Source organism: Acartia tonsa, chromosome 5 (genome assembly GCF_053477335.1).
Source record: "Acartia tonsa isolate MP-2025a chromosome 5, ASM5347733v1, whole genome shotgun sequence".
In the NCBI taxonomy this organism is placed as follows: Eukaryota; Metazoa; Arthropoda; class Copepoda; order Calanoida; family Acartiidae; genus Acartia; species Acartia tonsa.
Window position 1 is genome coordinate 23,334,455 of NC_137264.1, and position 21,989 is coordinate 23,356,443.

At 34.2% G+C, this 21,989-nt stretch overlaps 1 protein-coding gene across 14 annotated transcripts in view; it reads right to left on the minus strand.

Moving 5' to 3' along the window:
- The window catches only part of Dap160 (dynamin associated protein 160), a 59,153-nt gene that overhangs the window by 23,916 nt on the left and 13,248 nt on the right, over positions 1–21,989 (minus strand). For 9 of the 14 annotated variants that reach the window (XM_080160906.1, XM_080160909.1, XM_080160907.1 and 6 more), the window contains 13 exons: positions 17,846–17,923; positions 16,272–16,340; positions 15,805–15,877; positions 15,188–15,352; positions 14,698–14,767; positions 13,191–13,280; positions 11,312–11,400; positions 9,987–10,954; positions 9,597–9,672; positions 2,584–2,664; positions 1,661–1,723; positions 1,008–1,091; positions 560–616 (listed from right to left, as the gene is read on the minus strand). In XM_080160906.1, coding sequence (XP_080017032.1) covers positions 560–616; positions 1,008–1,091; positions 1,661–1,723; positions 2,584–2,664; positions 9,597–9,672; positions 9,987–10,954; positions 11,312–11,400; positions 13,191–13,280; positions 14,698–14,767; positions 15,188–15,352; positions 15,805–15,877; positions 16,272–16,340; positions 17,846–17,923 — 1,963 coding nt within the window. The remainder of the gene's footprint in view (positions 1–559; positions 617–1,007; positions 1,092–1,660; positions 1,724–2,583; positions 2,665–9,596; positions 9,673–9,986; positions 10,955–11,311; positions 11,401–13,190; positions 13,281–14,697; positions 14,768–15,187; positions 15,353–15,804; positions 15,878–16,271; positions 16,341–17,845; positions 17,924–21,989) is intronic. The other 5 variants (XM_080160910.1, XM_080160908.1, XM_080160913.1 and 2 more) reach the window with 4 other exon arrangements.

Consider the following 21,989-nt stretch of genomic DNA (forward strand, 5'->3'; position numbering starts at 1 on the left):
ATAGCCAGCTGCCAATACAAAGAGGATCAGCAGCTGATATGTCGTTACTGCAATGTTGATGATGCATGACTGAATCTAATTGTATGATTGTTTCAGAGTGAACATGCCTGTTATACCGCAAAGATGAGCCACTTCTTTATGCGTTAGTAGCACAGCAATAATCCAAAAACAAGTTCTATCTTTTAAATAGGTCCCATGACGGTTTAAATCTATTTTTACAACCCTTCTTTCCCATTTGAATAAAGAGTCCTTACAAGCTAGTGGCTCAACCGCTAGTAGTCATATAATAGGGGAAAGGATCTTTTCAGAGATCCAGTAAATCATATTGTTTAGTACATTTAAAAACAGCTAAAATAATAATAAAATAGCTTAGGAAGCCAGTTAAAATTGACACAAATTTCGTTCAAATCTAATTCGTGTGATTGTGTTTCACTTCAGGTTAGGTAAGGCACAAAAAAAGTCTAACCTCCAACTACGTTTCATTTTATTTCAAAATAAGGGATGGGATTTCTATTTTATCAACAGATGATATTGTTAAAAATTAAAAATAAAAACTTACAACTTCTCCTTGCCACCAGCCAGATTCAGTTTTCTTTCTAACAATCACCATCTGACCCTAAATATTAATAAATAATTAATAAAAATCTGATTAAAAGATTCTTTAGTTTCGTAAAATTTGGGTATAGAAAAATTGACTAATTGTTAAGAAACTTTGCATACCACCTAATCGGTATAAAAGTGATGACCAACAGAAATTGAAGTATTAATAATAGTGTTTTAAATTTAATAAATTATTTGAATCCACCCCATGATAGAAAATATATTTTGTTATACCTTGTCTGCAAGTACTCATACATTACTCCTCTATCTATCTATATATAATATAGAAACCTGTGGTAGACCAAGCTATTCTCAAGATGGAGCTCAATAGCTGGCCAAAACATAAATATTTCGTTATCCATTTTGATATCAAACTATCTAACTATACATATTATATCTTTGTCTACCTGTTGTAGACTAAGCTGTTCTTTAGATGTAGCTTCATAGCTGGCCAAAACTTTAGCTATCTCCATTTTCTTTCCAGATTTATCCTATCAAATAAAAAGTAAATTGTTGAAGAGGAGTTTATTTGAATTCCCTATCCCTTTAAACATTTACCAGCTACCAAAAGCAAATTTTAGATCTGAATGTGGAGTAAGGGAGAAAAAACAGACAACACTTTGAATAATTTTTAAAGAAGTCATACATCTCAGTTGGAAAAATTTAAATTGTAAACTAAAAACTACAAAAAAAATCACCGGATTTAAAAACAGTTTTGTATCGTTTCAAATCTACATTACGATACTGTCATTTCATTAAGAAACTTTCAAAAATATTATATTATAAGAGAAAATATATACATGTTCCAGAATGGCTTCGAAACCGATGCGATAAATAACTAGCAAGGATACCAAGAAATGTAAGGTAAGTAAAAACTTATTTCCAAAAAAAATATAAGTGACCTAAACGACCAAGCTAATATTGCTCGACTCACTTCTACAGGGCACAAAATGAATTAAAAATGTTTGCTCAAATCGAAATATATCTTTATGTCTTAGAATAGCGTTTTTAATAAAAATATGTTGAAAAACATACTAACTTTAAAATATAAATAACCTACCTTCTTGACTATGGATTTAGTCCGTTTAGGTTTCTGTTTCGGGTTAGAAACAGAATCCGTTTGCTGCATGCAAAAATTTTAATATGTTAGTTGCATCGTTATATTATACTTTTTTTCATAAAAAAACCGATAAACTTGAATAAAGGTGTTGGTGCCTTTCCCTATTAAATTTTTTGTTTTTGTTTCATTAAGCTTCAAAGAAGTAAAGCCGAACAATGTACATAAGTATGTCCTTTTGTCAATTATGATCTTATATCAATGTCTTCTTATATATATCCTGAACATGTTTTAAGCTATATAGGGTCAACTATCTTAGGAGAAATATTTTTCTCAAATATATTTCCTTATTTACATTAAATTAAGAAAGGAATTATAAGCAGCGAAGAGGTGAAGAATAAGGTTTCTTCCCTCCATAGAAAAAATGGATTAAAAAACCATAAACAAGGATAAAAACATCCATAAAAGCGAAGCTCTGAAACGGTAGGATAAACGAAAATTAATACTTGTAGAGTGTCAGAACTGAATAATCAGAATATAATGTATAAAATCTAAAAAGAATTGGAAGTAAATTTGTTTAAAAACTGCTTTGTTTTACATTTTATAGGTCTTAATTACAAAAAAGCTTCGCTTATAACAATGTACCTAATTGTAATAGAAATCAGATGAATAGGATAATCATAACATATAAAAAATTGTTGTCAAAAAGGTTAAAATCAAAATGTTTTCAATGGACATACGGACTTTCTGGTAACGATTTTAGTTACAGTTATAAATCGTATCTTACTACTACAGGAATCACCATGCAAAGTTTAAAATCGATAGGACAATTCTAACATGTTTAAATTTACAAAAAAAAAGCAAACCGTTCCGGACGGAACGACCATAATTATATAAAAGCTTCGCGTTTAAAATTTGAACAGTACCTCAGCCATTATTTCAGCAACCATGGAGTTTTGTTGAACAGAATCCTGGCGTTGCAACCCAGCAGCCTCAGTCACGGAGGACTAAACAAAAATAAAAGCGTAAGAAAAAACACATATTGCATGGATTTACACTAAGTGACTAGGTATATAACAAAGATATTTTGAAATATCAATAATTCTATTCTACAATTATTGTTTAAATCTAGAATTTTAAATGTGTATCTTAATGATTGTTATTCTGTATTTGTAATAACTGATTTTCAAAATCGCTATTTGACTCTCAACTATCTATCGATATAAAACAAATACTTTAAAGATATTTTACCTACTCATTACCCAAAGTTTAATTAACGCGTTATTTTATTCGTTGGTCAAAAACTTTGGGTAATTTTATTAAATCTTTATTTTGTTCAAATCTAATAGTGTCTAAACTTTTCCAACAGTAACTATAACCTACAGTCATACATGCAGTACTTTTCAGCTCCTCAGTTCCACTAGGTGGCCCCTCTCCTCCTTATAGAAAAATATCCTCTTATAGGTCTGCATTTAGGTGTTAAAAAAATTTTTTGGCGCTACGCGCCAAAAAATCACTAAAATCAATTTTTGGCGCTTCGCGCCATAGTAACACTAATACAATGGTAATTAATTTTTATTAGAATTAGATATTATGCTGAAGACAGTCAAAGAATCCCCTTCTTAACAATCTTAAAGCAATTTTATAGTTTTTTGTGAAAAAGAAATATTTACAATTTTTTTTTAAAACTGAATTTTGATCAATTTGATTGGTTAATTAAAATGATTGATATTTTTTACTTATTATTACTTAGGTAGTTATTTTTTAGACTTCAAGAAATATTTTTAAAAGCGAAGCTTTTCTATAATTAGGGTCGGTCCGTCCGTCCGTACGTCCGTAACGGATAGCTTTTTTCGTTAATTTAGACATGTTAGAATTGTCCTATCGATTTCAAATTTTGCATGATGATTCCTTTAGTAGTTAGGTACGATTTAGAAAGCGAGAAAGCGTAGCAACTCTATAATCATTACCAAAATGTCCGTACGTCCATTTTAAACATGTTGATTTTTTTACTTTTTTAAATAGCCTTTTTCGTTAATTTAGGCATGTTAGAATTATCCTATCGATTTCAAATTTTGCTTGGTGATTCCTGTAATAGTTACGTACGAGTTAGAAAGCGTAGCAACTCTATAATCGTTAACAGAATGTCCGTACGTCCATTTTAAAAATGTTGATTTTTTTTAACATTTTTAACAACAAATTTGTATGTGACCTAATTATCCGATTGGTCTGATTTTTAGTATACTGATTCCTGGGACTACAAAGTACAATATTATAAGCGAAGCAACTCTATAATCAAGTCCAAAAAATGTAAGTATGTCCATAATCATTATCCTGTATCAAGCAGTTTTTCAACAAATTTACTTACAATTTTGCTTTGACTCTTATACATTCGCATTCTGATTATTCAGTTCTGACATTATACAAGTGTTAATGTCCGTTTGTCCTACCGTTTCAGAGCTTCGCCTTTATGGATGTTGTCATCCTTGTTGTATAATGAATATTAAAGGGGGACGTAACTGAAGCTTTTTTGATGCAGGGGGGGGGGGGGTTTCTCAGGAACCACTTGATGAACCGTGTAAATTTTATGGACTTAAGCTTTTATGGGTATGAACAATAACATCTTATGGTTTCAAAGTCAAAAAACCCTAAAAATTGACCTAACCTTATTTTTTTCAGAAACTATTTAATCAAGAGAGATGATTTCTTAAACTTAAGCTTTTATGCTTATAAACTAACTTATAGTTTAGAAGTCACTCCCCTGCCGCAAACCCCTAGCCCTCCGGGGCTCAAATAACCCTACAAATGAACTTCATTTTCTCAGAAACCATTTGATCAATAGAGTTGATTTCTTAAACTTATGCTTTTATGCTTATAAACTTACTTTTAGTTTAGAAGTCACGCCCCTGCCGCCAACCCTAAGCCCTCCGTGGCTCAAAAACTCTAAAAATGAACCTAACTTTAATTTTCTCAGAAACTATTTGATCAAAAGAGATGATTTCTTAAACTTATAGTTTAGAAGTCACCCCACTGCCGCCAACCCCTAGCCCTGCGGGGCTCCAAAAAAACCCTAAAAATAACCTAACCTTAATTTTAAAAATCAGCATGTTTTAAATGGACATTTGGACTTTCTGTTAATGATTATAGAGTAGCTACGTTTTTTAAATTGTACCTAAATGCTATAGAAATTATCATGCAAAGTTTAAAATCAATAGGACAATTTTAATATGTCTAAATTAACGAAAAAAAGCTAACCCTCACAGACCAAACCTTATTAAAGAAAAGCTTTGCTTTAACAAAATTTTTAATTAACAAAGTATAGAGTCCCAACTCTTTTTCCCATGACAGCTGACAGGGGCATACAAGCTTTTTATTTTGGGGGGGGTAAAATTTTTTTAAGGGGGGGGTAATTCGGTTTTGGGGGGGGTAAAATGGCGCGCGAAGCGCGCCGCAAATTTTTTTTACCCCCCCAAAAATTTTTACCCCGGGGGTAAAATTTGCTTGGGGGGGGTAATTACCCCCCCTGAAATCTGTTGGCAGGGGTAAAATTTGTTTACTCCCCCCAAAATTTACCCCCGGGGTAAAATTTTTGGGGGGGGGTAATTTAAATTTTATCAAAAATTTAGTATTAAAAATGCGCGCAAAGCGCGCAAAAATTTTTTTTGTTAGAGATTTTCTATTTTGGGGGGGGTAAATACCCCCTCCTAAATGGGGGGGGTAAAATGAAAATTTTTTTGGGGGTGCCTACAGCACCCCCAAATTCGTTTGGGGGGGGGTAATCGCCCCATTACCCCCCCCTTGGACGTCTATGACAGCTGAAGTCTTAAATATCTGCATTTACTAATGCGGTTCCTGAGAAAACTGAGGTTAGGTTATTCCTCTGAAAGCCTACTAAAAAAAATTTACTAGAAATTTAAGCTAAAGTATATTTTTTAGGGGGTTTTTGAGCCCAGGGTGGCTATGGGGTGGGTGACTTCTAAAATAAAATTAAGTTCATAACCATATTTCTGCCAAACAAAGTAGTTTATACACATAAAAATTTATCTCTATAGATCAAATGGTTTCTGAGAAATTGAGGTTAGGTTCATTTTTAGGGTTTTTGAGCCCCGGAGGGTTAAGGGTTGGCGGCAGGGGGGTGACTTCTAAACTAAAAGTTAATTTATCAGCATAAAAGCTTAAGTTTAAGAAATCATATCTATTGATCAAATTTTTAGGGGTTTTTTTGGAGCCCCGCAGGGCTAGGGGTTGTTGGCAGTGGGGTGACTTCTAAACTAGAAGTTAGTTTATTAGCTTTATAGATTAAGTTTAAGCAATTATCTCTATTGATCAAATGGTTTCAGAGAAAATTAAGGATAGGTTCATTTTTAGGGTTTTTTTTGAGCCCCGGAGGGCTAGGGGTTGGCGGCAGTGGGGTGATTTCTAAACTAGAAGTTAGTTTATTAGCTTTTTAGATTAAGTTTAAGCAATTATCTCTATTGATCAAATAGTTTCTGAGAAAATTAAGGTTAGGTTCATTTTATAGGTTTTTTTGATCCCCGGAGGGCTAGGGGTTGGCGGCAGGGGGATGACTTCTAGACCAAAATTTAGTTTATAACCATAAAAGCTTAAGTTTAAGAAATCATCTCAATTGGTCGAATGGTTTCTGAGAAAATTAAGGTTAGGTTAATTTTTAGTAGGAATGGGCCGGATATCCGGTGTGGCCGGATATCCGGCCATTTTCAATATCCGGCCGGATACCGGATATTGAAACTATCCGGCCGGATATCCGGCTCTATAATTTTTTATACTTTACACCAAAAATCTCTGCTTTTTAAATTTTAAATGGCTATAATTTTCTTATTATTGAAGCTAGAAGTACATTTTTTCTGAACAAGTTTAACTTTATGTAAATTTATATAAGATTTCTGATGAAATTTTTTTTTGCTTCTTTAATATCTGGTAATATGGCCGGTTATCCGGCCGGATATCCGGTAATTTGGCCGGACAACCGGATATTTGCCGGATATCCGGCGTTGGCCGGATATTCGGCCGGTTACCGGATATCCGGCATTTGAAATCAGCCGGATATCCGGTATCCGGCCCAACCCTAATTTTTAGGGTTTTTTTGGAGCCCCGGAGGGCTAGGGGTTGGCGGCAGGGGGGTGACTTCTAGACCAAAAGCTAGTTTATACCCATAAAAGCTTAAAATAAAGAAATCATCTCTATTGGTCAAATGGTTTCTGAGAAAATAAAGGTTAGGTTCATTTTATAGGTTTTTTTTATCCCCGGAGGGCTAGGGGTTGGCGGCAGAGGGGTGACTTTTAAACCAAAATTTAGTTTATAACCATAAAAGCTTAAGTTTATAAAATCATCTCTATTGGTAGAATGGTTTCAGAGAAAATTAAGGTTAGGTTAATTTTTAGGTTTTTTTTGAGTCCCTTAGGGCTAGGGGTTGGCGGCATGGGAGTAACTTTTATACTAAAAGTTAGTTTATAAGCATAAAAGCTTAAGTTTTAGAAATCATCTCTATTGAATAAATGGTTTCTGAGAAAATAAAGGTTAGGTTCATTTTTATGGGTTTTTTTGATCCCGGGAGGCCTAGTGGTTGGCGGCAGGGGGGTAACTACAAAACTAGAAGAAGACTTTGAAACCATAAGATGATCATACCCATAAAAGCTTAAGTCCAAAAAATTTACACGGTTCATCAAGTGGTTCCAGAGAAACCCCCCCCCCCCTGCATCAAAAAAGCTTCAGTTACATCCCCCTTTTACTCATATCAGCAACTATTGAAGCTTCATGAAGAAATATGTAAAAAAAATCGTAAAAAGTTAGCTTTTTTGTGTAACACAAGAGAAATAAATTGTTAAAAGTTAGCTTTTTTGTTTAACACAAGAGAGAAAAAATACATGATGTCAAGTTCTTATTTCTGTATACAAACTTTAAATGAAGATAGCTAGACTTTGAATAAAGGTAATAACACAAAATCAAAAGTTTTTTTTTGAAAATTAGGTTATTGTTGTTTATATCTGTAAAAAAGGGAGGAGGCGGATGTGCCACTTTTTGAAACCAAAAGTAAAACATGCAAGATCTCAGCCCATAAAAGAGTTACAGCTCTAAAATTCAGCTCAGCAGTTGCTTTTGTGGAGAACAATATTGAATTGTGAAGAAACGGCGGCAGAACCGCCGCTCCCTCCGATTTTTTCGCCAAATTAGACAGTTCTCAATCATCTGAGATAAACTTTTTTCTCATAAAGTGTAAAATCTTATAAGTGTCAAGGCAAAAGAAATTTCGGCGGGAAACAGCGGTTTTCGGAGGGAGCGGCTGTTCCGCCGCCGTTTCTTCACAGTTCCATTTTGTTCTCCACAAAAGCAACTGCTGTGCCGAATTTTAGAGCTGTAACTTTTCTATGGGCTGAGATAATGCACGTTTTACTTTTGGTTTCAAAAAGTGTCACATCCGCCTCCCCCCTTTAAAACATGCATTTTAAGTGTCCTATTTTACTTATACTAGGCCTACCTAAAAATACCGGGACTCGAACTGGGCGCACCTGACGCTATATTCTTTAACACAAACTTTGTTTGCATATAAGAAATATTTACATAGACGTTGATTTTGCTAAAATATTCCTATCCTAACTAAAATTATGATAATTTTTAGATTTTTTAAAAATAGGTTAGCTTCGCTCCTCCAAAACAGCCAGACGTGCTTACCAAATGCACATTAGAAGTTAACAGAAGCAAATTTAAGTTATTTCCGAGCTTAAGCAAAAAAATTACATCATTTCTTCAAATACAAGCCTAGATATTGAAGTTTACTTTTGTCTAAAGATCGCAATGTGTAGTATAGAGAATTAAAATCAAAGAGGTTGCTCCTCTTTTTTGGAGGTTGGCCCCTCCTTTTTAATGTGGTGGCCCCTCCTTTTCAAGGTTATAACACCTTAAAATAGAACATAATTCTAATCTATAATACAAATTAGAACGATGTCTGTCTGTTTGTCTGTCTGTCTGTTTGTTTGTAGAGAAGGATCTCGCTAACCGCTGAACCGATCGGGTATTCCTTTACAGGGTAGCTTCTCATAGGTCCCGGGAAGGTTTATAACTATTTTCTTGGGGGGTAGGACACCCCCAACCCCCCCCAAAAAAATAGTGGGGTTGACTACCCCCCCGGGCCCCCCCCCAAAAAAAAGTCTCCCCCCCCAAAAAAAAATTTTTTTTTTGTAATTTCCTCTTAGTCTAAAATACGAAAAATTAGTTTGATCTAACCGCTTGGGGCGAAGCCGCTAGTTATTTAATAAAGAATCATAATATAAAGAACTAAAATAAGAGGTTGCTCCTCTTTTTTAGAGGTTGGCCCCTCATTTTAGGGGGGTGGCCCCTCCTTTTTAATGGAGTGGCCCCACCTTTTCAGGGTTAAAACACCTCAAAATAGAACATAATTCTGATTATTTAATAAAGAATCATAATATAAAGAACTAAAAAAATAAGAGGTTGCTCCTCTCTAGAGGTTGGCCCCTCATTTTAGGGGGGTGGCCCCTCCTTTTTAGGGGATTGCCCCACCTTTTTAGGGGGGTTGCCCCTCCTTTTTAATGGGGTGGCCCCTAGTTTTCAGGGTTATAACACCTTAAAATAGAACATAATTCTGATTATTTAATTAGGAATCATAAAAAGAACTAAAATAAGAGGTTGCTCCTCTGTTTTAGAGGTTGGGCCCTCATTTTAGGGGGGTGGCCCCTCCTTTTTAGGGGATGGCCCCTCTTTTTTCGGGGGGTGGCCCCTCCTTTTTGGGGTTGGCCCCTCCTTGCGAGGAGGTTGGCCCCTCCTTTTACTAGGGTGGCCCTTCATAAGGAGGAGAAAAGTTGGGTTCCAGTTGGGTTCCAAGAACCCAACTACTGCATGTATGCCTACAGTAGGGGTAATTTTGTGTATAATCATTGGGAATGTACAACATCTAAAAACTTACAGCAGATTCCACATAGTTATAAGGGAAAACTCCGACTTGGTCTCCAATCTTTCCAGTCCACCACTCACCATCTTTCCTAAACAAATATTCATCTTTAAACCAAGAAAATATTATGGAAGGAGGCTATATTAGACTGTAAATTATATTAATACCAAGAGATTTTTCAAAAATTAAATTAGGCTTTAAATCTTGGATTAAATTTAATAATTCTTGTTGATTGGTTCAAACTAGTAATGTCCAAACCTTTCAATTGATATTTTTTATCTACAGAAATGGTGATATAAATGCATATGCCCTCCATTTCGTTCCTTTCTCCAATTGTTTCTAACTATATCCTCATTTTTTACTTTAAAAATCTAAAAGTAGGTATTTAAAAAAAAAGTTCATTACTTGGTTACAATAATCTTTTCTCCAGCCTCAAAGATCAGGTCTCCAGGTTCTCCTGATTGATACGCATACAAAGCAACAAACTCTTCACTCAGTTCTTCAGCATCAGCTGCCACAGTTGCTTCTGGCTGTTCTATAGCAGCTGCCACTGGTTCTTCATGTTGTGACGTCACTGATTGTTGAGACGTCAGAGTTACATCAGCAGCAGCTGGTTCAGAAACAGCTGCTTCTGAAGCAGCTTCGGGTTCAGCTGCTGCTTCATCAGTAGCTGGTGGTGCAGTAACATCACTAGGAACAGCTGCAGCTGTTTCAGCAACAGCTGATTCTGTAGATAAAGGTTCCGTGTCGGCAGCTGTAGGTTGGTCGCTGCCAGCATCCTGTAACATTCCCTGGTCTTGCAAGGATCCCTTATCACTGCTTGTCTCTGACACTTCGGCAATGGTCTGCAAGGTAGGTTCTGCAGCCACCACCGGCTGTCCGTTCTCACCCAGCTGCTGGGCATACGCTTCAGGGAACCAGCCAATTTTGCCGTTAAGTTCGCCGCCCAACCACCCAGGCTCGTGTTCCTGTTCAGGATGTACAAGGATAATGTCATTTGTCTGGAATGACAGCTCATCCTCATTTCTGGCTTCATAATCATACAATGCTCTGTATTGTAGGTATCCAACACGGACAGCGGCTTCGCCGCCAACTGCGGACACGTCAGCGGCGGCTGCCGGCGCCATTGCAGACGATCCAAAATCGTCGAAACCTGGCGATTGCATTGGTTCGGGCTCTGGAGCATCCCAGGCATGGTTGGGGTCGGTCAGTTCCCGGATTTTCTTCTGCTTCTCGGCACGCACTTCAAGACGGCGTTCGTCAAAGCCTTCGTGCAAGGCCTTGCAGGTTTCAATCATCTGCTTGAGGCGTTCTCTGTGCTCCATGAGGATTCTCTTGTTGTTGTCAACCTCGGACTTTTTATTACCCTCCTCTTCCTATTAGGGCCAATACATGCGTCAAACAAAGTACATTATATCAAAAAGATCAAAAAGGGGGGAAGGGGATTGAAAACTACATTTGGTAAAGTATGAGTCATTCTAAGTATCAGGTATCCATCTGAATGTATATATGCTAAGATCTAAAAGGCTGGACAAATTGTTACACATTTCCAGGTAACTTTTATAACACCTACGCATCCCCCCAACAAAAAAAGTTTAGAGTCTAGTAACTTGCCAAAAATTTTTAGCTTATATTTAGAATATATCATTAAAATTATGGTAGTGATTGGTTTATTATTGATGATCAATATTATTATTTGAGTGTTGTTAAAGGTTATCAGAACACGTATATTCCTTAAGTGCATTGAGCTGGTTTCTCAGAACAACAACCTTGTCCAGCTTCTCTTGTTTCTTTAGATCAAAGTCAGTGTACTCCAACTCTGTAACATTATTTTTCATGTCATTAATCATATTTGAATATTGATTTTCAACTAATATGTTTACTACGATTTAATTATTGTCAGGGTATAAATTGGAAACCAGTATTCAAAATAAATCAACTGTATTATAATGCTAAAAGTACTTATTTAGAGGGTGAGTTTCTAAGGAAAATCAAAAATACAATCAAAGGCCTTGTGGTATATTTAGACCTAATTTCAGCAAATCCTGTTATATATATTAAACTTTATAAACTGCCTTTATATTGTATCACCAAAAATCAGATTCAACTATACAAACCCCAAACTTAACAGTATAAACATTTAAGTTTCCATCTATTGCTGAACTGGACATATTTACCCTGACAATAATTTTTGTCTTTCTGTAAACAACAAGGACAAAGTATTGCATAATTAACAATAGTGCAAAATATCCTGAAATATCAAATTAAGACTAGAAGCCTTTAAAATCTAGAATACCGCAAAAATCATGCCAGTTCAAAATCGTAATACATTGTTACACCATTAAGACTTACCTTAATACACAAAAAAATTTTAAATTAAAATTAAAATTTGATTTTTTATGCATCTAATTCTAAACTAATTCAAAGTTAGGTTTATATCTGAGTTCCGTATCATGTATTTAAAATAAGTATAGAAGTTTATGTCAAATAACTACTATTAAAAATACTCCAGGTTTATATGTTATATCATTAATTAAATAAATCTAGTTAGGTATCTACCTAATTTGTATAACTTCATGCAACAAAATAAGTAGGATTTAACTTTTTATTTATGAAAATTGATTCTTAGTGAGCCTTCATGATTTAAAATATTGTTTTGTTTTCTTCAAATTGTAAAAGCCTCAGGTATAGGCAATGTCATTAGTATGTTTGTAAAATTTTTCTGGTAATTAATGTTGGATAATATAAAATGATGAATTAATTTAGTTAACTTATTTAGCCAGTAAGGACAAAATGATGATAGTGAGTAAAACATATCAATGATTAAATATAAAATATTATTTAAAATACTACTGACTAAGGTGTGCATATTTACTAACAGTAACAAGTGCTTTTCTAGCGAAATTTCCATTAAATCAATCTTCGTGCAAGGGTTTTCTAATGGGGGGAAGATAAAAATGTACTGCCATGTCAGGCAATAAATTGGCATTATTTAGCTATATATAATGAAATAAGTGGTCCTTTTTTGTTGAAAGATGTCCACAAAAAAAAGGGTTAATGCTATTAAAATTAATGCTGATTGGTGGGATCAATTGTGCAAATTAGGGGCAAACTATCTATTTTAAAAGGTTTAAAAATTCACATGGTGGAAGTGATTAATGTAATGATCTTTTATTCTGAGTATCTGATTCTGCACATCATATTAAAATATATTAAATATTCCTATTTAGCTTAGTAAAAAAAAGGATTAAAGAAGTCCAATGAATGTAGAAAAATTTTTTAAAACATAGTTTTACTTTATGATTTATTGAATGGTGTAACTGAAACAACAAAATACCTGTTTTCTTAACACTCAAACAAAATATTTGGATTAAAGCATGATTTTCAGTGTCCTTAATACTTGGATTACAAGATCTCAACAATAATCACCTTCACATTAACCTTGATTTTTTGCATTTATTTCTAAAAGTGGTTTAATTTTTGCATATGTAATTTTTGTACATAAAATTGTTTAGTTTGCTCACAATTTAACAACTCGACAAAAGTCCCCACTCTTTACTAAATAAAATGGGGAGAAAGGAAGTGATGCGTTGCAGGGGAGGGGAATACCTTCGGGGACAAGAGAAACAACGCAATGCGCGGCCAGTGAAGTTATGTAGGAAAACTTATTCCTTTCTTCGTAAGGTTCTACATCAAAAGCTGAAATATTAATGAATTTCTCAGTCTTTTAATATTCCATTTTATTTGTAAAATATCAAAAAGTTATAAAATGAATTATCCTTCAAAACTAATATCGAAATAGATGATATAAATTCTAATTTCAAATTTTATAAATTGCCACTAAATCGAACTAATCACATCTCTTCTTGTAAAAGACATCCAATAATAGCTACACTTTTATTTAAACAAATAGTTTTTGGTTCAGTATAGCGGCAAATAATAAAATTGTAAATTCAAAGTTGTATCATCATCGGAATATAAATAGAATTAAATAGATATCTTTTGACAAAAATAAAAATTATTTTCGACTTAGTTTCAAAGGATAATAACAAAAATTGCTTATTACAAAAGCTTTCGACTAAACGAAAAGCGAGAGGAAGAAAATTAGTTTGATTAGTAGAAGAACATAAGAAATATGAACAAATTGTTTATGTTATTTTTACTGAAAAAGAGTTATTTGTTAATAACATTTTATTCATTTTTCTATCAGTGGCAAAGGTAATTGGAAGAAATATCACACAAAAAATATCATTAAAGAATGTTAAAAATTAATATGTTTATTTTCTAAACTTTGGTACAGAAAAGACACTCAAAAAAAGACTAGGTAGATTTTATTGTAAAATAACAAGTATGACGCCATCCAAAAATAGCGAAACAAAAAAAAATAGTTCCATTTAAAGAATAAAAAGAAAAAAAGATGAATTACATTGATTTGGCTAAAGAGTATTTAAAAAGGGACAACCCGGACAAAATAAATTGTAGAGTAGCTTATCAAAACAAGTCTAATATGGCCCAATAAAAAAATTAACCTAAATAGTCATATTAGAAAAAATAACACAGACCGCCACCAAACTAATAGATAGAAAGTTATATCACAGGGGAGTTAACATAGAGTAGTACTTCTCATGAAATCAGCTCCTTGGTTGCTCTCACACAAAGTTCCTGTTGAGCCCCCACTCCCCTTTCTTTAATTTGTAAAATATTCTAAAAATAAGGGGGGCCAGGGTATAATTTTTTTTTAATTCCTAACCCCTGCAGGGCTACTAAGTACTCTTTATAACCTAACCTAGCCTAAAGAAATAACCAAACAAACCAAATAGTCCGCCCCTACCTAGTCTAAAATATTTCATAAATAAGGAGGGGGTTATCAGTTCTCAATAAGGTACTTTGTATGAAAGCGCCAAGAATATTTATTGATGAAAAGTCGTTTCGACTTTAGTCGATATATTTGCCACTTTCATTATTCAAAAAGGTCAAAGAATATAAGTTTAAAAGCAAATAAAACGACAAAAGTTCGTTTTGGCATATGTAGCTAGATTTAACATATAGAAAGGGGGCCTTGAAATAGTTATGAAATAAAAAAAAATTCAACTCAAAAATGAATAAAAGTACTTACTTCGTCCTTCTTCTAATTTAAGTTGGTTGACTTTGTTCTTAGATTCTATTTTAGCCTTCTCTTGAGTAACCTAATAAGTAAACAAGATTAGTTATCATAAAAACTTATGACTATTTAAATACAAAATATCCTTTTTAAAAAAAAGGCAAACAAAATATTATTCGACTTTATACGTATTGTAGACTTATACTATTAACAATAACAATTAACAAGAACAACCAATTTGACAATAGTGTAGTATGCAGTAAGAATATAGGAAATTTCAAAGTAATATATCACAATGTGAAAAATTTCGAATAGATTGGTAATGACAGCTAATTCGATATAAGCACCTCTTTTTTCTTAAAATATGTAAATAAGCAGAAATGTTAGTCACATTTGCTAACATACTCAGACGGACGAACGGGTTGTTGTAGAATGATAAAGGAGAAATTCCTTTTTTAATGAAGCCCCAATTTTGTTGTCATGCGTGTTTTGGCGCGAAATATACCTGCATAAGACGTTGATTCTGCTCCTTCAGCTGATTCTTGAGCGCATTGAGTTCCGCCATCTTGGTGTCACGTGACGTACGCATGCCGTCAATAAACTGTTTGATGTCGGTGACTCCAGCACGTGTCTCGGTGATCTTGTTCGTTAGATCGTCCATATTTACTTTCTAAACAGGATTTTCAATATTACAAACGAGCGTAAGTAGCCATTCTGGTAATAGCTAGCATAGGCAAAGTTATTATTAAAATTAATCTTTACTAGCAACCCAAAAGACATTACTACTCAACACATACGAACTGATTCATAGTCAATTGCACTATCACAAACGAAAAACTATTTTGGGTACTGAAAAATTTGGCTTTTCTAATATTTTTCTATGACAATTAAGAATGAACAAACCATGGAAGAATCCTAACCTGTAATCTTTATTTTAAAATCTTAATTTTTTTGATGGGAGTGGTTAAGTTATTAATGAGTCTATTCTATTTGAGGGGGTTGATTTAAATTCAGCTTAACATCCAAAGATGCTATTCAGAAAATGTGAAACTATAAGCAGTTTATAAGATCTTCCTGAACACACACAACAATATGTTATATGTTAGTGCAAAAGTTACTTACAATTTCATCAAACTGGGTAGCCAATGTGTCCTTCTGCGCTTTCAACTCAAACACACGTTCTTGTTCTCTTTTCCTAAAAAAAAAACAATATCATATAATATAAAAAAAAGTATGGTTTTTTAAAATAAAGCTAAAGATCTCGGATCATATTGCAATTCCTTATCGATTGTTTTTTTCAGATCACCTTAAATATTATCTTGAGGTAGTTTTAAGCTACTTACCCATTTATATATAATTTATTTCCCTATCTATCTATTAAATCATCTATCTACTTTACGTTTCCATTTCCACTCCTCCCTTCTCTGTTTCTCCATCTATCTATGTATCCATCCATCTATATATCTATCTATCTATTTATCTATGCTGTTTAAGCTCTTCTTTGCGTTTTCTTTCCCACTCCTCCCTATCTGTTTCTCCATCTATCTATCTATGTATCCATCCATCCATATATCTATCTATCTATTTACCTATGCTGTTCAAGCTCTTCTTTACGTTTTCTTTCCCACTCCTCCATCCTTTGTTTCTCCAATTCTTTCCTGGAAAAATAAAATCAAACATTATAAAATATATCATATTATTCCTAATTTGTGCTTGTTTGACTTTAACAAAGGGTTTGGTTGTATTATGTAAATATGTACAAGAATTTCTAACGAGTTACCCGAAGTATCAAAAAAGATATTATGATTTGAGCGCCTCCCAGTTGTGCTGAAAATGTGCATATTTATATAAGCTCATCTATCACTCGGACATAATCAACTACTAAAAGAATTTTTTACAATAATTGTATCCCTATTCATGAGAACAATAGTCAACTTACCAGCCATAATTTAACTTATAATATTATAGTTTAAATTTGTTAGTTTGACTTTTACAAAGAGTTTGATACAAGTATATTACTTTTATTTATTAAATTCTTTCATAACTATAACTCGAAACGATACATGTCTTTTTAGTATGTCTCAGAATAAGTTTTTATCCAGGGGAAATTAATCAAATTCGAATCCATAGAGGAAAACTTTAAAAACCTAAATACACAAAATCCAACATGCATACATACATAACTTTTTATTTAGATTAAAAACATGCTTTTGAGTGCTTTTACATGCTTAAAGATTAAGAAAAATAATAACCTAATATTAAAGTTCATGCAAAGTTAGGTGAATAATATGCTCAGTAACTAAATAAATTTTGGAACCATTAACGGAAAAAAATATAAAATAAATATGACAGAAAATATTTTATTTTCCAGTACGGCTTCGAAATCGATTAATATCCGCTGTATTAGAAACGGTTCTTAGCCATACTGAAAAATCATGTACAGACTATTTTTCCAAGAATATTTTTTAAAAATCATAAAATCAATACCAGTTTTGTTAGCCTGTGCTTTCGGCATTTCGGGTCTAACAAAACTAGTTTTAATCTTATAATTAATCATTTATGTTTCCGCGGAAAGCTGTCTTTAATACGATGCGATAAACAACTATTGTGAAATCCAAATATATACTTCTGAGACACTCCAAACTAGCAAGCTTAGATTTTTTGTCTGTCATAAGTTCAAATGTCAGAACTTTCTTTTTTAAAAACAGCCTAAATAGTGATATTTTCAAAAATGACATATTTGGTGATTCATGAAAATACCTGTTACTACTTGTTTAGCTACTTGTGGACATAATTGTCATTGTATTTATCATGTTGTAGGAGTCAATTTAGTGTGTTATTGGAAAAACAATTTTAACATCAAACAATTAATTATTCATTGCTTTATCTTAATAGCCTTACACTGCCATAGTAGCCCCTATAATGACATTGAAACAAGATTAGTTTTCATAAAAAATTATGCCCTTTTAAAATGAGCAAAAAGATTGTCCTCGTGTACAGACATACAAAACCTATAAAACGTCTGGAAGAGGAACTTTAATTCGGATGAATCCAACCATCCAAGGTTTGAAACAGATATGACATAAAAAAATCAATGTAAGGCTAGAAAGAAATTATGTTTTTGTTAAAATTGAAGGCATTTGTATAGGCACACACTTAGTACCTGGCGGCCTCCCGCTGTTCCTCCATCAACCTTTTCTGCCTCTCTGCCTCTTCCTGGCGACGCCGTTCCGTCTCAAGTCTGCCACACACGGACAAACAAAATTATACCAGCTTTTAAGTGCTTTATTGTAACCAGGGTTTCGGATCCGGATCCGGATCCGGATCCGCAAGGATCCGCATATTTTGAGTCCAAGGATCCGGATCCGGATCCGCAAAAAAAATGCGGATCCGGATCCGGATCCTTAGACTCCAAAAAATGCGGAAAAAATGGAAAAATCTACCTAAATTTATATAAAATCTCAGACATTCTCTTGATGAGAGCCAATCTTTAAGGTTTAGGTTCAGACTTGAAAATTAAAAGTATTTTTGACTTCGAATTGAAGAATAAATTTTTTTGAAAAATTTGGTGATTTTATTTTTATTGTCAAAGATCCGGATCCGGATCCAGTAGGATCCGGATCCGGATCCGGATCCGCACTGACCAAATTTTGAGGATCCGGATCCGGATCCGGATCCGGATCCGCATAAAATCAATGCGGATCCGAAACCCTGATTGTAACTTATATTACGCAACATTGCAATAATAATAGGTAAAAAAAAATTTTTAAACGGAGGTTTCGGTTTCCTGAAAGTGCACAGAAATTATTTAAATAAATTGAAAATTAGGGGAAGATAGTTTTTTGTTGTTTGTTAGGTCCAGTTAGGTTAGGTTATATTGGGTACTGGTTAGCCCCACAGGGTTAGAGCGCCCCGATCGGTTAGATATAATACAAAAACTACCACACACTTTTCAAGGGGGGGAGGGGGACAGAAGTTGATATGCTCGATGGGCACTTTGAGGGAAAGCACTGAAAAAACATTATAAGGTCGTTCGTCTCTAAATAATTATGCTGTATTCCGACTAATATCCAAAGCCTAATTGAATCGTTGATAAAAACTAAGAAAAACATTCTTAATATTTGGGGTACTATCAAAAAGAGGGGACAATGAACTGTAAATTGTTTAAAGTCACAGAGTTATATTAAAATAGGTACATACATTTAATCCTTTTGTGTATTATATTATAAAGCTAGGGGTAAATAAGGGGGGGGGGGGGGAAGTTTTGCCACTTTCGCTTACTCCGTGATTATTGGGCTAGGTATTAAAGTTAGACTATAGGTTATTTGGGATAAAAGTTTACTTTTGGGTAGTAGCTCACGTATTTTTAATCATTTTTTGGATAACCCCACCCCCTAGCCCCCTGGGGCTCAAAAACCCCCTAAAAATGAACCTAACCTTAATTTTCTCAGGAACAATTTGGCCAATAGAGATGATTTTTTAAACTTAAGCTTTTATGCGTGTAAACTAACTTCTAGTTTAGAAGTCACCCCCCTGCCGCCAACCCATAGCCCTCCGGGGCTCCAAAAAAACCCTAAAAATGAACCTAACCTTAATTTTCTCAGGAACCATTTGACCAATAGACATGATTTTTTAAACTTAAGCTTTAATGCGTGTAAACTAACTTCTAGTTTAGAAGTCACCCCCCTGCCGCCAACCTCTAGCCCTCCGGGACTCCAAAAAACCCTAAAAATGAACCTAACCTTAATTTTCTCAGGAACCATTTGACCAATAGACATGATTTTTTAAACTTAAGCTTTTATGGTTATAAACTAACTTATAGTTTAGAAGTCACTCCCCTGCCGCAAACCCCTAGCCCTCCGAGGCTCCAAAAAACCCTAAATATGAACCTAACCTTAATTTTCTCAGGAACCATTTGACCAATAGAGATGATTTCTTAAACTTAAGCTTTTATGGTTATAAACTAACTTTAAGTTTAGAAGTCAACCCCCCTTGTGCCAACCCTTAGCCCCCCGGGGCTAAAAAAACCCTAAAAATGAACCTAACCTTAATTAAAATTTCTTATTTGAAGAGTTAGATTTACATTTATTAAACCAAATATGCTTATTTTTGAATGTTATTGACATATTTGCTGAAAAAATTAGAATCAGCCTTCAGGTTCAGGTGCTGCAGGCCTCCAGGTCCACTCTGGAGACAGGTAAAATTAAAATTTCTTATTTGAAGAGTTAGAGGTACACTTATTAAACCAAATATGCTTCTTTTGAACGTTATTGACATATTTGCAAAAAAAAATTAGAATCAGCCTCCAGGTTCAGGTGCTGCAGGCCTCCAGGTCCACTCTGGAGACAGGTAAAAATTAAAATTTCTTATTTGAAGAGTTAGAGGTACACTTATAAAAACCAAATATGCATCCTTTTGGATGTTATTGACATATCTGCTGAAAAAATGAGAATCGGCCTCCAGGTTCAGGTACTGCAGGCCTCCAGGTCCACTCTGGAGACAGGTAAAAATTAAAATTTCTTATTTGAAGAGTTAGAGGTACACTTATTAAACCAAATATGCTTCTTTTTGGATGTTATTGACATATCTGCTTAAAAAATTAGAATTGGCCTCCAGGTTCAGGTGCAGCAGGCCTCCAGGTCCGGTCTGGAGACAAATTAAAATTTCTTATTTGAAGAGTTAGAGGTACACTTATTAAACCAAATATGCTTCTTTTTGAATGTTATTGACATATTTGCAGAAAAAAATAGAATTAGCCTCCAGGTTTAGGTGCTGCAGGCCTCCAGGTCCACTCTGGAGACAGGTAAAAATTAAACTTTCTTATTTGAAGAGTTAGAGGTACACATATAAAAACCAAATATGCATCCTTTTGGATGTTATTGACAAAACTGCTGAAAAATTTAAAATCGGCTCCCAGTTTCAGGTGCTGCAGGCCTCCAGGTCTATTCTGGACAGGTAAAAATTGAAATTTCTTATTTGAAGAGTTAGAGGTCAACTTATAAAACAGAATATGGATCTTTTGGCTGTTATTACTATTTCTGGAGAAAAATATTAAATTGGCTCCAAGTTTAGATATTCACCTGGCCAGCTGCAACCAGCGGTCACCCAGACGCAGGTAAAATTGTCCATATCAAAAAGTATCAATGAATATGATACCTAACATGTCCAAAAAAAAACAGCGAAAATATCTGAAAATACCCCCAAAAAGCCATCTGGAAGCCTGCAGTACCTGGAGGCCGATTTTATTTTTTTCTTTAAAAATGGTAATTTTATCCAACAAGATGCTTATTTTCTTGTGAATTGACCTCTAACTCTTAAATTAAGAATTTAAATTTTTTCATGTCTAGAGTTGAACTGGAGGCCTGCAGCACCTGAACTTGGAGGCCGATTTAAATTTTATCATCAAGTATGTTATTAACATCAAAAACCAATGCATAGATTGTTTTATAAGTTAACCTCTAACTCGCCAAATAAGAAATTTTTTTTACCTATCCAGTGTCCACCTGGAGGCCTGTAGGACCCGAACCTGGAGGCCGATTTCAATTTTTCCAGCAGATATGTCAATAACATCCAAAAAGAAGCATATTTGGTAAAATAAGTGTACCTCTAACTCTTCAAATAAGAAATTTTAATTTTCACCTGTCGAGAGTGGACCTGGAGGCCTGCAGCACCTGAACCTGGAGGCCGATTCTCATTTTTTCAGCAGATATGTCAATAACATCCAAAAAGTAGCATATTTGTTTTTATAAGTGTACCTTTAACTCTTCAAATAAGAAATTTTAATTTTTACCTGTCTCCAGAGTGGACCTGGAGGCCTGCAGCATCTGAACCTGGAGGCCGATTCTAATTTTTCAGCAGATATGTCTATAACATTCAAAAAGATGTATATTTGGTTTAATAAGTGTACCTCTAACTCTTCAAATAAGAAGTTTTAATTTTTACCTGTCTCCAGAGTGGACCTGGAGGCCTGCAGCACCTGAACCTAGAGGCCAATTCTAATTTTTTAAGCAGATATGTCAATAACATCCAAAAAGATGCATATTTTGTTTAATAAGTGTACCTCTAACTCTTCAAATAAGAAATTTTAATTAGGGTTAGGTTCATTTTAGGGTTTTTTTTGAGCCCCGGGGGGCTAGATGTTGGCGGCAGGGAGGACTTTTAAACTTAAAGTTAGTTTATAACCATAAAAGCCTAAGTTTAAGAAATCATCTCTATTAGTCAAGTGGTTCCTGAGAAAATTAAGGTTAGGTTCATTTTTAGGGTTTTTTGGAGCACCGGAGGGCTAGGGGTTGGCGGCAGGGGGATGA